The sequence below is a fragment of the Corvus kubaryi genome, unplaced genomic scaffold, assembly GCF_017639235.1.
Source record: "Corvus kubaryi isolate FWS band 111438036 unplaced genomic scaffold, C.kubaryi_AGA036_p1.0 37384, whole genome shotgun sequence".
In the NCBI taxonomy this organism is placed as follows: domain Eukaryota; kingdom Metazoa; phylum Chordata; class Aves; order Passeriformes; family Corvidae; genus Corvus; species Corvus kubaryi.
In genome coordinates, this window is record NW_024581126.1 from 1318367 (window position 1) to 1334630 (window position 16264).

Consider the following 16264-nt stretch of genomic DNA (forward strand, 5'->3'; position numbering starts at 1 on the left):
AGGTTTTTGGCATCTGCACTGTTTTCTAGCTGTTTTCTCCATCTTTACTCCATGCCATGATTAAAAAAGATGTTCCATTGCACAGAATGCCTCTTCCTCAGCATCAGTCCAGGGAGAGTGATAGTTTGCAGTTGCACTGACAGCACAGGACATGACAGATAAAGTCTGAATTAACAGGGAAAAAAGCAGACTCCAAGAAGCAGCCTATGTAAAATATCCTGATTTTTTCAAGATCCTTGGAAAAGATTCCTGTGCTGTGAAGATGTTTTATCTAACCAGGCACTTCTCCATGCTGCTCTTTGATACCTGAACCAAGACATTCAAAGTAGGATGCTGTCATAGCGAATGACAAGAAGAAAGAGCTGAAAATTTACAGTTCATAAATCTGACCCCTTCTCTTCTGCCAGGCAATTTCCCAGATATATATGACAAGAAGACAGAGGGAGGGCGTGTATGGAAAGTATTTCCACAGCTGAGCTCTTCGAGAGAAAACAGATCTATTTACTAATGAGCATTTTTCACCCTAAGGTTTCTAATGGCCAATTAAAGAAGTTCCTCGAGCCTCCTTTTGTTTCAGACTCTTCTCGTTCCCAAGAACAGGAAAGGGTGTTTTTAGGATTATTAAGCTTTCCTTTCTTTAAAATCCTCTTTGGGCTTTAGTTGATCTGGAGATAAGATCATTTCTGTCCCTATCTGTCAGAGCTGGTAAAGAAGAGCACCAGTGTTTGGTAGATAACATTTAGGCTGTAAACTTTTAGTTGGGGGCATCTATCTTGTTTATGTCAGGCAGTGCTTCTGTTTGTGCTTATGGCTTTTGGTAACCCAGGAAAGAATTTATGTCTTTTCAGATCATTGTGGCCAGGGAGAAGGCATTTAGTGAGGCTTCAGTATCTCCTGCTTTGGCTAAACCTGATGCATGTGTCCTTGCTGTGTTGAAAACGTGGTGGTAAGGAAACTATATGTCAGGCTTTTGCCTCGACCACTTTTTATGGTTCCTTGTGGAGTTCCTCATCCCTGCAAGTTAAGGCAAATTATTCCACCCTGTTGACTCTTCTGGAGTTAGGCTATGGATAGCCTTCAGCTTCAGGGAAGCGATCACTCGCCAAAACTGCAGTCTTGTTAGTCATAGCCCTGCCCAGCTAGATAATGGCTACAGAAACCCCCCTTGAGTGAAGCCAAAGCGTTCCATGGATGGACTGGGGCTCAATCAGAGACAGCACTCAAATAATACAGTCTAGACTTTCAGTGCTTGGTGTTTTTAATAAAGATGCTTTTCCTGTCAAGTGGCTGCCTGGGAACCTGAGCTTTCCTTTAAGAATAGCTTTTTAGCTGTCTTGTCTGGGAGGAGAACTGTGAGACCTCAGCTGTGGCCGAGGGCTGCATAGGGCTGCCTTAATGGGCAAGGGGTGGCTGGAGTGACCTGTGCTGTGCCCAGGTGTTTGAAACATCTGCAGCACAGACAGAGGGACAAGAGATGGCATCACATCCTTTACGTCACCTTATAGCATCACTGGCCTTGCACAGTCACCAGCTGCTGATCAGAACAATCTGACCATCTTTTTGCAGAAAAAAACCCCATTCTGGCTATTAATGTGTGCTTACACTTAAACATATGCAAAACAGGTACTTTCTGGAGGGCTGGCATTCCCCAATTAAATAAAAATGTGCATTTAGAAATACAAAAATGTCCATACCACCTGTCACCCTAATGATTGCAGGAATGTGGTGATTTCTGCATCTCACCAAGCCACAGACAGCCTTGCAGGCCTGCAGAAGCTCTTGCAGGCTTCTGTTTGGGTAATGAGAAAGAACACAAGAATAGGGAGATACAGAGGTGCAGCATTCCGTGGTTTCACCCCATGAACACAAAGGCACTTGTTCACTGCAAATGGTAAGTATCTTGTGGGCACTACAGGCTGCAGAACTGTTCAGCCTGAAGACAAGGCCTTTGCATGAAATTAGGTAACTACCTGCTCCTCTGTTTGCATACGGAAATCCCTCATTTGTGTGCAGAAATGTGGCTGGTTTGTGTAACTGTTTGCTCACGCAAAATTTACCTCTTGAAGTTTGTCCTGAAGAGACCTGCTGAGGAGTTACAAACCAGTGGCATGTTGTGGGAAATGAGGCACACAGTCCAGACCAAAACAAAAATGCAGCTCTTGCTCTGAAGCATGCTGATATTTCATGTTCTGGTACCCATTTAGCAAACATGGAAGAGACAGGAACCATGAGACATTTGATACAAACGGTGTAAAATAAGGCTCAGAGGGGGAGACAGAAGAAAAAAGTCTAGTTTGACTAAATGTCTTCAGTCTTTCAGTCAACAAAATGCCCTTCAAACATATGCAGGCTACTTCAAAACTTCCCCATCTCTCCCCCACATTAAAACTGTAAGGGTTTGAAGGCCTGGCTGATACAATAATTTTCTGCATTCCCCAGGTATGTACTCATCCACTTCAAAATAGCTTGGTGGGTGACAAGTTATTTTCTTAACCTCCCCATTTTCAGCTCTCTGCTAAATCAGTTTTCTCATTTTCTACGCACGAGCTGCTTTTCCCCCGTGCTGAATGCAAATAGCTCTGTAGCTTAGGACTTGTTGAACAAGTATATTTAAGTTATTACAACTCATGGAGACGTAACATAATATGCAGTGAAAATAAACAGGACACCACATAAAACTTGTGTTATCTTCCATGTCAGCAATACTTAGGAAGGAAATTATTTGGATAGAAAATGTTCATTTGCATTAGGTAGCATAATGTGTGGCTGAAGACGAGTCAAATAGCCATTTTAGAGACTTGGAAGTATTTCACATTTCAAAGAGCAACAGAGCTCTGAATAACAAACCACCGTGTTGATCAGCCCTGCTCCCACAGGAACTTCAGCACTGCAGGGCAGCCACTCTTGTGAGTGCAGTTAAGGGTGTGATTGATAACCTGCTGAACTGGGACGGTGATTTGCACCACTGGAGGAGGCTTTCTGGTAGGAAGGACAGATTTTGCTGTCTTCCTTGCAGAACTAAAACTTGGAGAGAAGGTGTCACATCTGTGTGATTGGCACTTAGGCGCAGGTAGCACACGACCGGCTCAAGAGCAGCCACTTCTCCCCACAGGGGACCCAGGGAACAAACACCACCTGGAGCAGTAGGAATCAAAACCAGAGGAGCCCAGACCTTGTGGCAGCCCCAGCATGGGAGGTTCTCCAGTGAGAGATCATTCTGGGCACTGCTGCTGGCCAAGGAGGTGCCTCTGCCTGCAAACTGCTGCAGGACTTTGGTGGGGAAACACTGAACTCATGGTCCTCTGCAGAGTTCCTGTGGCACCTGCAATGCCTGTCAGGGAGATGGAAGGGCAACACTGGTGAACAATGAGAAATGCTGGCAAATTGTTTGCAAAGGAAAGTGGCGTAGGTGTAAGAAAACATAAACCTGATATGCGCGAAGCTCGTGTTCAAATGTGGCATTTTGATGGTGTTTCTGGGTGTGATGCTGCTTGTCCCTTACCATGAATTTTTCTTTGTTTCAGGTAGGAATGAATTGATAGCCAGATACATCAAACTTAGAACAGGGAAGACACGGACCAGGAAGCAGGTAAAATAACCCAGTGGGGAAGTATGCATGTCAGTGAATGACAAAACATGGCATTTTTGGCTGCAGTGGCTGTCTGTGCTTCAGCTCTGATGAGATGATGTATTGACTTCACTATTCAGATTAAATACATGCTGTTTAGAGAATATTTAAAATTCCAGGGCTTATGTTGTGGTGGTTTGAAGATTAATATTTTATTAATCTGTCTGTACATGAAGCTATTATCCCCCCATATTTCATAAAAAAATTCAAAAGTTGAAGCAAAGCCATAAAGCATTGTGCCTTATTTCTGTATATATTATTATAATATAATAATTATTTTGAAATGGTAAATAATGGAACTTCTTAAAAGTAAAGAGAATTTGGCTTTATAATAGAGGCTATGATTCTTGGATATGAGAGGTAAATAAATAAAAATTATCTAGAAGAACTGGTCATAACCATGCTCTAAGCTTATGGCCAGTAGTTGCTACAGGATATAAACATAATTTTAAAATTGCCCTGAGAGCCTTCTGGCTCCTGGTCTTTGACCATGGTAAAATTTCATTCATCCAAGAGTCAGAATAAACCTTAAAACTGTCTTAAGTTTTTTTCAGATGATTACCACATAACCATTAATTTATCTCATATGACTAAATCCTTTAATTTATAATATTCACAGCAATCAGCAGCCTTGCAGAAGGCACATGATCTGTGTAGTTTGTGCAGTGGTTACTACACCCTTTTGCTGTTTAAAAGTGTTTCACAAATGGCAGAGCCTCCTTGCTTTAATGTCAGCAGTTGAGATTGCCCTTCTCCCCCTGCACATGTGACAAAGGGAAGGCAGAGGCTTGCACACTTGCTCATTCTGCATGTTCTGCAGTGCAGGGAAAGGTGACACTGGGTCACACAAAGCTGCCAGCACTCGGATTTGAAGCACTTTGGGTGCTGTTTTGCCCTGGGTGGTGTCCCCTGTCAGTTAGGAAGGAAGCATGTGTGTGAGGGATGAAAAAGGCATCAGAAAGGAGGTGAACTGCAGCATGTGGAAAACGAACAAACCAAAGATTCACAAAGAAATCACAAACTAAAGACAGAGGCCCCAGTTCTACCCTGCCTTGCCCATGCGAGCTCCAGCAACTGGAAGTTATGCTGGGATCATGAAGTTGCCTCAGGAGTCAAAATGCAGAGCTTGGGGTTAGATGCTTGGCCAGCATGTGCCAAGAAAGCAGGAGGGCTGTGTTGGCTACGTGTGGTGATGTCTGCCTCCGTACTTGCACATCCCTCTAGAGCAATTCATAAATCTCTTTAGATTGAGTGCTTTAAAAAGTTTGTCGCTACTCTGGAGTTTTAACTGAGTGATTAAATGTTATGATTGTGCTTCTTGTATAACCTTTAACACCACTAATATTCCACTGAAAGCAAAACAAATGAACATATGTGAAAACTCAGTCTAGGTGTTTGACCGCAAAATTGCTCAGTAAGCAGCAGTATAACTCTGAATTACTGCACACTGGTTCCTGAGGTGCTTCTCGAATGTAGCCTTCAGGGACTGTGCTCATTGATGCATCTCTGTTTGCTTCCCTACTAAAATACAGGTGCTATTGTCACAGAATAGTCTTACAGAGGGAGGAAGTAATAGTTTCTCCTTTTTTTGGCACTGTTCTTTCCCAGAGAGGAATTGTAACTAATGCGGGAAAAATGTGCACCACCTGATCTGTTATGTCCTGGGTCAAACAAGAATAGATTTCCCTTTAGTGGTTTTCGCCATTGCTGCAGGTTTTAAACCTTCACACAGAAGGCTGAAGGATGCTGAGCCCTACCAAGCAATGCTGGGCAGCATCATTAAACCCTCATCAGCAACAGCCTGGATTCAGTATGTCCCTGGGTAAACAGGAATGTGAATTTGGGCCCAGACCCTTCACTGCACAGGCAGCAACTTCTGACCAATAACTCGTGTAGGGCGGGATAGGGTTTGCACAAATTTCTGAGCAAAACAGCCATGGGCCAGACCTGGGCATCACTCAAACTGGTGTCAAGTTACTGGTCCCCAGTTACACAAAAGTTTTGTGGGCAGACTTGATGCTGAGATTACCGAGGAAACCAGCAGGGGTTCAAGGACCTGTGTTGTGCCAGTATTTTATCGTTTGTGCCAGAATTTAAAGCATTTCAGTGGAGTCAAAATGGAGCCTGAGTCTCTCCTCATTGGAGCTGCAGAGCACAATAAATAATGAATAAAATTTCTTGGTGCCAAGTTATGTCTCAAGCCTAGTGGCAAACGGTCAGAGTGGGCATCTGCATCCCCAGCAGATGGGGTAGAAATCCTTTGGGCTCCCCACATGAGAGCTCAGGGCCTGGGCATGGATGGGATCAGTACCAAAGCACGTGGGCTGTGTCCAGCTGTGAACTGTGTCTTCTATCTTGTAGCTGAATGCACAACCTGGTGGGTTACACTTTTTTTTCCTTTCTCTTTTTTATTTCCTTAATCAAGTCACTGCAATGATGACCTGTATTGTTAAGCCTCAGTGCTAAGAGCTTGGTATCTGGCTGGGAATGTGGTATCTTTAACAGCAGAGCTTACTGAAGATGCAAATAACTTCCTCCCCTTGGAAAAGTTTCTTTTTTTTCCTTTTTTTTCTTTAAGAAAAAATAGACATTAAAAATTTGATTTGCTTTTTGTTTTTCTTTTGTTTGTTGTTTTTTTTTCCCCCTATAAACCTGAACAATGTAGGTGTCTAGTCACATACAGGTCTTAGCAAGAAAGAAAGTTCGAGAAATTCAAGCCGCCATTAAGGTACGTTTGGCTTGCCCAGTTGTAGGGGGCTTTTCATCTCCATGGTTACAGGCTTTTCCTTTGTTTCCTCCCTTCCCCTACCCTGCAGGTGTCTAGTCACATTCAGGTTCTTGCCAGAAGGAAATCTCGTGATTTTCATTCCAAGCTGAAGGTATGCGCTTTTCTGCTTTTGGGCTTGTGGTTGCTATGCCTGTCCCTTCCTCCTCCCCGCGGTGATGGGCAAGCGCTGGGGCTGCTGTGCCTGTAACCTCCTTTTCCTGCATGTGGGAGCTGTCTGCGTCTCTTTGTGTTTAATCCCCGGGTTCTGCACTAGCATCCACATTAAAAACGTTGTTTTAACACTGTCCAAATGCCAAGTGAACTCCTCTTTGTAACAGCTCAGCACCTAAACCTGATTTTTAACCCGTTAGTCCGTTTTTTGTTTTACTTTTTAACAGTTGAGTGCTAGGAGTGTATTTAAATACACAGGGGTTTTGCAGAGTTGTGTAGATGCTTTTTATCTTTTTTTTTTTGCTTTTTCCAGAGGGGTAATTGGGCTAATTGTTTTCCATTCCCAAATGTTTTTTGTCTGTGCTTCTGAACTGCCATCAAGAATACTTAAACCAGATCATTTATTCCAAGTGCCAGAGAGCACAGCTTATCCAGATTGCGCTATGGTGTTTCTAGACTACAATCTAGTATCACCTCAAATTATGCACTATTTACAAAATTCCCTGAAATTTAATTTTTTTTAAAGTAAATTATTGACATTTAATTTTTGGAGAGCCTCAGTCAGAGTCTTGTTCAGGGAATATTAAGTATGTTTGCTTAATCTGACATGATGAATTCTATAGGACCCCGTTTTCTCTGCCTTCCATAAAATAGATTCTAAGGCTAAAAAGAACCTCTTGGAAATGCTTAATAGGGGTTTCTTGGATTGCTTGTTTTTTCAAGTTTTCCAGCAGAGATCTTGAGATTTTTTGGGGTTTTTCCCACACTATTTAAAAGTGGAAGATGGAGTTTTGCAGTTTTTGCTATCCTTTTCTTTTTTTTTTTCTTAGAAAAAGCTAAGAAACTTGTAAATCTTTTACTTCCCTCCCTCCTTTTTTTTTTTTTTTTTAATGTGAGTGGATTTTTTTCTTCTTCTTCACCCAGATGAGAACAAATCACGTTTTTGTTCTAGCTGGAAAGCATAACGTTTTGGGAAGTGATTTCCCGGTCCTGAGTGGTGAGCACTGCGGATGCTTACCCCCATCCTTGAACTGCAGCGCAGGAATAACAGCCTGGCTTTGTAACAGGCCTCCCTGACAGAAGCACTGGGTTCTTCATGGGCAGCATGCTGGCAAGCTTGTCTGGCTGTTGGTGGCTGGCTTTTTAGCTGCACTGGCTGAGCAGTTGGGGTTCTTAAAGAATGACTAAGAAAACTTAAAAGTACTGCTTTTTAACCGAGGGTGCAATAATACAGAGATATGTAGCATTTTAAGCTCAAATTGTCAAGCCTTGATGCCTAAAATTAAGTATGTAAGTAGGTGGCCTTACTTTCAGAGGTGCTCAGCACCAGCAGCTCTTGGAGTTTTAGAGGGCTGCAAAAACCAGGAAGCCCACATAGGTACCAAATACAGGCCTAGGAGCTGAACACAATTATTGGATTTACTGTTCTAAAATATTTCCCTTTCTGAATGACCAAAATACCTTAAAATGTGAAGACACTTACAAAGCAAAAACCATTTTTAAGTACTGCACCTGCTGTCTGATTTTTATTGAAGCTTTCCAAAGAAGAAAGAGGTAGCCAAATCCTAAGAATATTTCATCTAGTCTAGATGACATTTGCAGTAAATAGAGATCTGGGATGAATTTTCGTTCTAAGGAGTCGCCTGAAGAAGGCGTTTGGACAACAAAATATTTTGTAAGGGCTTCATACCTTGTTGCCCTTTCCCACCTGTCCATGGGCTGCAGCTCCCCCAGTGCTGAGTAGAAAGCGGAGCAGCTGCCGTTTCACTGCTAGGAACTGATGGCTTCAGGAAGATTCCCCAGCTCCAGGCCCTGACACTCAGCAGGGGTATTTGCTTCAGCTCTCTGAGACACCATGGTGGGAACAGAATGCACACAGGTGACAGAGGCTTGCTGGCCCCTGGCCTTGCTGACAAAAGCTACTTCAGCCCTCCCTCAGTGGGTCTTGCTGGCTGATGGGTCCCAGGCTGCTTGTCCTAGCCCTGCTCCTGCGTCCCCAGGCTGCCCGTGGAATTAGCTCCCTCAGGAGCCCTGACATAGCCCCCAGCGTAAAGAGGGCCCACAAAGGGTGAAGGAGCCAGGCTCTCCCCACCTCCCTCTTCTTTTCCTTGCCAGTGTTGGTCTCAGGGAACCAGGAGCCGTGGCATGACACCTGCCCCCTTGCACTGGTCCCTTCTGGAGAAGGGGCAGCTTCCCACAGGCCTTTTCCTCCCCACATGGAAGAGATGAAACTTTGGTGTAAGGAGCTGCCGTAAGAGAGCTGCCTTATGAAGAAGAGAGTTGTTGTTCCTCTTGCCTGCTGCAATTACTCCCTGGAAGTGGTAGAAGCTGCTGGTTTTGAACCTGAGATGGAACTTTGCTTCTCCAGACATTTTGTTAGTGCTTCTGCCTGTTTTTTTATTATTCCTGTATTGAGCCATCTGTATGGTCCACTGTCACACAGAATCACCCAGGATCATGGACTAGTTAGGACTGAAGGGGACCTCTGGAGATCTTCTAGTCCAACTCCCCCATGCTAAAGCAGTTTGCGGAGGACTTCAAAAGCTGCCTGAGTAGGACATCACTGGTGCAAAAGGAAGACAAGGTGGATACGTTCCAGCACCTCTGAGTGCTCATTGTTTCAACAGGGACCAGTTTTGGCAGTAGCCTGAACTGCCTCATCAATATGCTCAGGAAGATGATGGGCTCTTGCTGTCCACATTCCCTGGTGAAGGGGTGACCAAGGAGAAGATAGGATGCACAGTATTTTACATGAGTGACTTTTTACATGAGCACATAGTGACAGGACAAGGGGGAATGGCTTCAAACTGAAAGAGAATAGGTTTAAATTAAGATACAGGAAAAAAAATTACTATGAGGGTGGCGAGGCACTGGCACAGGTTGTCCAGAGAAGCTGTGGATGCCTCATCCCTGGCAGTGTTCAAGGCCAGGCTAGATGGTGCTCGGAGCAACGTGGTCTAGTGGGAGGTGACACTTCTTGAAAGTCCCACTTAGTAGTGGGGTTGGAACTAGATGATTTTTAAGGTCCTTTCCAACCCAAACCATCTGATGATTCTATGCTTCCCACCCAGGCCAACTCACCCTTTTAACAGTGAGCTGCCACTGGCAAAACCTGTGATTGGTGGCACCCATGGAAGCAGTTACCACTTTAAAAAAATCCCATATGCATCTGGTGTCAATTTTCTTTTGAGATGTGTCTGATCTGATCTGTCCCGTTGGCCCCAGATCCTGACCTCTTAGCTTGACAGAGTGTTGGTACAAATAACCCTGATTCCCCAAGTTAGATGCTGAGTTTATTTTTTACCAAGAGATATTACTGTCCTGCCTTGGTCTGAAATCTGCTCATGGAGAGGAGAGAACTTGGGCAAATCTTGTTGTGTTTATCTTCTGCAAAAATCCACGTGGATGGAAGGATTTCAGAGCTATCTGCACCCATGGCACTGGAAGCTTTCCTAAGAGGCTGAAATCTCACCTGCATGCCATGAAGTCTGCTTGGTCCAGCAAAGTCCCTTTTCTTCAATGAGAAGTACCTGCAGCCACTGTAGATGGATGGATGGATGGATCCTTAGCCTGCAAGAAAGCCAAGTGTCACCCATAAATGCTATTGCTGCCTTTCAAGACCACCAGTAAAGAGCGTCCCCTCAGCCCTTCCAGGGATGTTGTACATTTTAATCCCCTTTACAGCAGGAAAATACTCCTATTTTAGAGATTTAATCTTAATATACTGAAGTTATTAAAATCTTCCTGAAGTTAGAGAAATTTAATCTCATGAAAATGGGAAGAGAGGCTGAGACAAAGTTGTCCTTGGAGACAGATCTGAAAGGCGGCTCCTCTTCATGGCATTTCCTCTCACGCAGAAGCTGGAGGAGGCAAAGCAGAATTTTTACCCCCCAGTGTTGTGTTTCTGTGTCAAATACACCAGTCCATAGTGTCAGGTCACAGCATTTTCCACCTTTGCACTGACAGGGAGCCAAAGTCCCCTCTATCCATTCAGGACAAAAGATGGATTGGAAGCTGTACGTAAACAGAGAGTAAAGGTGTTCACAGCAGGATGTACATCTATCTTAGGCTTTCATATCAGATTTTTTTCATAGTGCAAGATTAATTAGACAGAGACAAAAAACCCCACATTAAAATGCCTACAGTTCACATGTATTACATGTTTTTAAATCCATTATTCTACATTCCGCATTTAGGGATAAAAAGAAAATATTGTTGTCAATTATAAAATGCTAAAGATAGCTCTATACTTTTTTAAATGAACAATGATAAAAGCCTTGAAAAATTCCCTTTGATGTGAATGGAGTCTTCAGCATTTTGAAATACAATAAGATGGATTAATTGCTACTCATTAGGCAGCAAGTTGGGACAGCTTTGAATGCGCATTCTCTTCTTGGCATTAGCTATTGCCTGGCTGAAATAGCCAGCTTTTGTATTTACTCCTGTCTTCTCTAATAATAAGCAAATTGGAGATCAGGGCTAGAAACACTGAAGTGCTCTCTATCTTTTGTCCAGAACAATTGTATATTGTCATGATTTGTTTATCTTTTTTGAGCTACAGCTAATTATTGTAAAGGTTATTTGAATCAATACGAGATCTGAGCAGAAATAACATCTGCAAAATTGCTTATTAGGAAGCTATTTTATGCTAGTGTTACTGTAACATCCATTTTGTGAGCAAATTGTTGTTTCTTATGGTGGTTTTTTTTTTCCTTACATGAAAAGTTTTGCATTTTAAATACTGGTACAGGTTTTAGGGCTTCTTGAATTAATACTGTTCTGTTGTGCTTACTTTTCCACATACTGTCTTAGATTTTTTTTCTCCCAAAGTCATAGATAACATGGTATTCAAAGCCCCATTTATCATTCTAGGATAAGAGTTTTTATTTTTTGCTTACGAACTTGTTTGAACTGATTGATTGAATTATTATTCTGTTTATGTTGGATTAAAAGAAAGTCAGGCACAAATCCTTTTGTGCTTGTCATGTAGAACTCTTGTTTCATGCGGGGCTTTTATAGATAGTAAGATTTATAATTGGATGATACTGGGGAATTATTATTATCTAATTTAACTACGTATTTTGCATTCCAAAACTAATTGTGAAAAGCAAACCTCAAGGGCCTGATTCATTAAAAGTTGTAGTCTCCTTGCATAAGATGCTTAGAGCTTATATCTTCCAAAAACAAAGTGTATGCAACTGCAGCCAGCAGCAGTCAGCTAAAACATGAGGCACATCTTGATCTCCTCTACAGAGATGATATTTTAGGAATTTAGTGGAGCTAGACCAGTTTTCCACTGACTGTACTCTAAATCCACCTTGGTAACATTCATTACTAATTATGTACCACAGTGCAGAAGACTTTTATAAGTGGAGGGGAAGGCAGGAGTCTGAGTGCAGCCTGTTGCTTACTACAGTGTCATTCCTGGGCAGCAGCAATCCCATCTGAGCTCATGAACTAAGTAGGGTCAAACCAGGTCAGGGCCAGATGGGACCTATCCAAGGAATACCTTAGGCTCCAGCAGGATTTAATGATTCAGTAGGAGATACTGTCCCCCAAGCCTCTGCTGAACCTCAGCACGGGACTGCAGCACACTGAGCCAAACTTTTATTTTACTACATCAGTGTAAACCACATTGACCTGAAAGAAATTGTTCCAGCTTTACAAAGCAGCACAAGTGAGAGAAAAACCAAACCCTTTCTCTCTTGGACAAGATAGGAAATCAAAATCTTAACTATTTGCAGTAATTAAAAATCCCACAACGGTCCTGTTTTAGAGTAGGGGTGTTAACCCATTTGTCCTGGCCATATTCCAACCTGGGTAATTACTGTAATCTGCCTGTTTAAATTACCCCTGCCGTTTTAATTGGATATATTACTTCTCTTGCTGCCTAAACTGTGATGTAATACCATTGTGTGTTATTAATCAGTTACCAAGTTCCATCCCAGCAGTGGCTGTTGTGCAGTGATAGGTAGAGAGACTCATTCCCTCCTGGTTACGAGTGCTCTCTGTTACAGCCTGAAAAACCCCAATATATACCTGCTTTTAAGTGGCAGACAAGCCAATATTGCAATCTAAATAAACAGCTTTAAAATGTGGTTATCCCATTTGTTTTTGAAGACCATGAAGCCTGCTTGATTATACAAGCACAGGCAACCACCTTGCAGCTCTCAAAAAGTACCTGGAGCTGAAGTTGCTCTTTTGCCAATGGAACTCAGGACCTCCTAAGTATCTGTATTTGAATTTGAATTTGATTTCTGTCATGTTTGAATGTAAAGTTACTTTGAGAAAAGCTGAATCTTCCCACTGTGCAAGGATTCCTAAGCCTACAAAAGGTGAAACTTCCCATTGATGTGTGTTGGCCTGAGTGTGTTGATGTCCCAGATCAGATTTGTCACCAGTAGGAAACTCTGCGGGGGTTGCTGAAACTACTCAAAAATAGCCCTATTGAAGGATTGCCTTTCTGAGCTGTCATTCTAAAGGTTTTTTACTTTCTCTGCATCCTCCTGAAAACATCATCAGTCAAAGAGGATGAGATGAATGGCCCCACAAAACACAGACCATTCTAGGATGAAAAGCAGCAACCGGCAAGAAGGAAGGCACATCCCATTTCATGTCACGAAAGAAAAGATGTTTTCTCCGTCCAAAAATCCCTGTCACTGTTCTTAAAATTCAGGATCATCAGATTCACTGTAATGGTGACTAAGAGCTCCACAGAAGATCTTGAAGGAAGTGTAAATCCTCAAAAATTTTTCCTAGTTCATCTGTTAGGGTGGGATTTGTTGCTGTGTTGGGTGTCCAGGCTCCTATTCTAGTCCTTGGATGGCAAGAACATTACAGAAAGTAATGCACTTCAGTTTGTTTCAGTGCCTCATCAGGCAGAAATAAATACATCTTCTCCTGGAGCTGCACTAACACTAGCAGGGAGTTAGGCAGAGACTTCAGAGGGATAAAGCAAGGCATGATAAGCAATTTCATGGACACATAACCTACCTCGGGCTCACACAACTCCCAGGAATGGACTTTAATAGCCCTAAAAAAGCTTTTACTTTTAAATTCTCCTTTAGTTTGAATCCATCTAATAGTGGATCCAGAGGAGTCTGGGAACTTGGCAGGGGCCACAGGCACTGGCTGCATCTTCATGTGGTGACAGGCAGAAGGCAGTGGAGGAGAGGAGCCTACAGAGCCCCAGCACATCTGGAGAAGAACAAGGTGGTCACAAAAGCAGCACTCACACAGTTTCGGAGGTTACTAGGACCCAGAGGCACATGTCTCTTGAATCATTTATTTTACACACAGGATACAGATCCCCTGAATGTTGGTTTTTGTTAGGATTCAGCAGGCAATGTGTGAGACTCATGGTTTGGCATTTCCAAGCCACAGCTCCACTTACAAAAAGAGGGTGAAACAGAGAAATCTGGTAGGGCTGGATCTCCATATTGCTTAAGGACATCTCACTTTCATCTTTTCATGATGGAGGGTCCTTCTTGCTGTGCAAGAGTGTAGAGGGGTCTGGAGGTCTGCATGAATGTCAGGATACTGCCACTTCTTAGCACACAGCTAAACATCTTTTTAGCCTGGTGGTCTTCAGACGTCCAAAAGCAGCCAGTAAAGCACAAACCTCCTGTGCACACCCTCCCACCCTGGGGCAGGCAGGGGTGAGAGCCAGGGCTGAGCTCCAGCTCTTAACCAGAGAATTGGTTGTGGTTATATCAGAAAGCTACAAGTTTTGAGAAAGGACCGAGTCTGGCCCCGTGCTGATGGATGTGTCCCCCTCAGCACAGGTGAGCCCAGGGTGTTAGAGCTGCTGAGCAGAGGGCTGTCCTTTGGGCTCACATCCTGCAGGGAGCAGAGGCAATGATGCTGGAGCTGCTCCTGCCCTGCTCCACCTGCTGCTCTCTGGGCTGTGTCCCACAGGGGCTCCTTGCACAGCTCAGGGAAACACACTCAGCAACAATCCCTCATTCAGTATCCACAGCATTTGCACAGGGAGCTGGGGTTGTTTCTCCCCAGGGTTTTGTTGGTATTTTTTTATCCTTTTTGTTCCCCTTTTAATGAATCAGTCCCTGGGTGAAAATAATGCATTTGTTTAAAGCTGATATTTAATGCTGAGCAAACTGCTCTTCCTTTGTCTCTTATTATTTTGTTCATATTTTGCTAAGAGTCTGCTATTCTACACAAGCATTTTAATAAACTGTTTGTTGTTGTATCCAGGTAACAAGCATGGTAAGTATTTTGACTAAACCAAGTATTATGTACCTTAGCTGTGCTTGGCAGAATTTTTTGGCTAGCTTTTCCTGTACTTTCAGCCTGTGCTGTTTCTAAAGGAGCTATTCAAAGGAAGAAACTGCTCACCTATAGTACTACTACATACAAGCTTTAAAGGGAGCATATATGTGCAAAGTCATATATCATACATAAGAGCATGCATCTCTTGCCAGCATGCTTGCTACTGTGCTTGTAAAATAAAACCAGAAAAAAAACCCCCAAAACATCCTTGCCTAATACTGCTTGTGTTCCTTCATTCTAAGTGACATACCTAAATATTGGTACTTATTAATACAGTACTTCTGGATGAGGAACCCTGCTTTACCGGTGTGTAACAGCCTGTTGTTTACTCATTTTCCCTGACCTAGGACATCCCCCTGGTTAACTCTGTTGCATTAAGAGGCTGTCCCTTTCTGTCCTGTGACCATACCTGACTGGCAGTGGCTGGGACTCCAAGCGCTGCTCTAATACAAGTAACCAATAACAACCCACCTTTTCCTAAATTTGTTCCTGTGTGCTCGAAAAAAGCAGGAATTTTATGGCTGATAGCTTTCTTTGGGAACACTGTAAACCAGTAAAATGCCACAATTGAAAATTTAAAATGTTATTTCCATGTTTGTGACCTAACTTTCAAAATGTTTGTCTTAAAGCTGAATCCAAAATTACTCTAAGCCCGTAAGCATGAAGAAAACTGTCCCTGTTTGCAAGTCAGCCGCAGTTCTGTGTTCTCATTTTACACTGCAATACAAAAGGCAAACTCCTCTTAGATGGAAATGATAGAGCTTGAATCTCAGTGCTCCCTGTCCTGCAGGCAGAGCTGAGCCTCAGCAGCATGCCCTGCTTAGTCCAGCCTGATTTGAAATCGGCAGAATTTGCCCAGATAAACAAGTGGCCAGTAGTTTGCTCTCCCAGAGCTTCCTGCGTGTTGGCAGAGCAGACTGTGAGAATTCAGGTCTACCATACAGGTCTGAGAGGAGGTTTTGCCTTGTGGTAGTTAGAGTGTTAGCCTCCGTGCTGTATTTTTTTTTTTCCCCTGCATGGTTTGCTATTTTTGCATTTTCTGTGTGGCTTTTTAAGTTTTTAGTTATGTGCTTGTATCTGCAGTTATTTAACATCATTTGTTGTGCCAAATGTTTTAAGACTCCGTGTAATTGTCATATTAAAGGATCAGACAGCAAAGGACAAAGCACTCCAGCACATGGCAGCAATGTCATCAGCTCAGATAGTCTCAGCTACTGCTATTCACAACAAGCTGGGCCTGCCAGGAATTCCCCGTCCTACATTTCCTGGGGCACCTGGGGTAAGTCGTTAGCTGAGTCCCAAAAAAACCCCTGTATTCTCTAACAATGTTCAGTAGAAAACTAAGACGGAATGAATGGATTAATGCTTTGACTTGGGTTTGCAAAAGGAATCATGCTTGCTCAAAAATA

At 43.0% G+C, this 16264-nt stretch overlaps 1 protein-coding gene across 10 annotated transcripts in view; it reads left to right on the plus strand.

Annotated features, from left to right (window-relative positions):
* The window catches only part of TEAD1 (TEA domain transcription factor 1), a 152692-nt gene that overhangs the window by 105768 nt on the left and 30660 nt on the right, over positions 1–16264 (plus strand). For 2 of the 10 annotated variants that reach the window (XM_042035471.1, XM_042035465.1), the window contains exons 3-7: positions 3525–3589; positions 6294–6356; positions 6445–6507; positions 14781–14792; positions 16000–16134. In XM_042035471.1, coding sequence (XP_041891405.1) covers positions 3525–3589; positions 6294–6356; positions 6445–6507; positions 14781–14792; positions 16000–16134 — 338 coding nt within the window. The remainder of the gene's footprint in view (positions 1–3524; positions 3590–6293; positions 6357–6444; positions 6508–14780; positions 14793–15999; positions 16135–16264) is intronic. The other 8 variants (XM_042035472.1, XM_042035468.1, XM_042035473.1 and 5 more) reach the window with 5 other exon arrangements.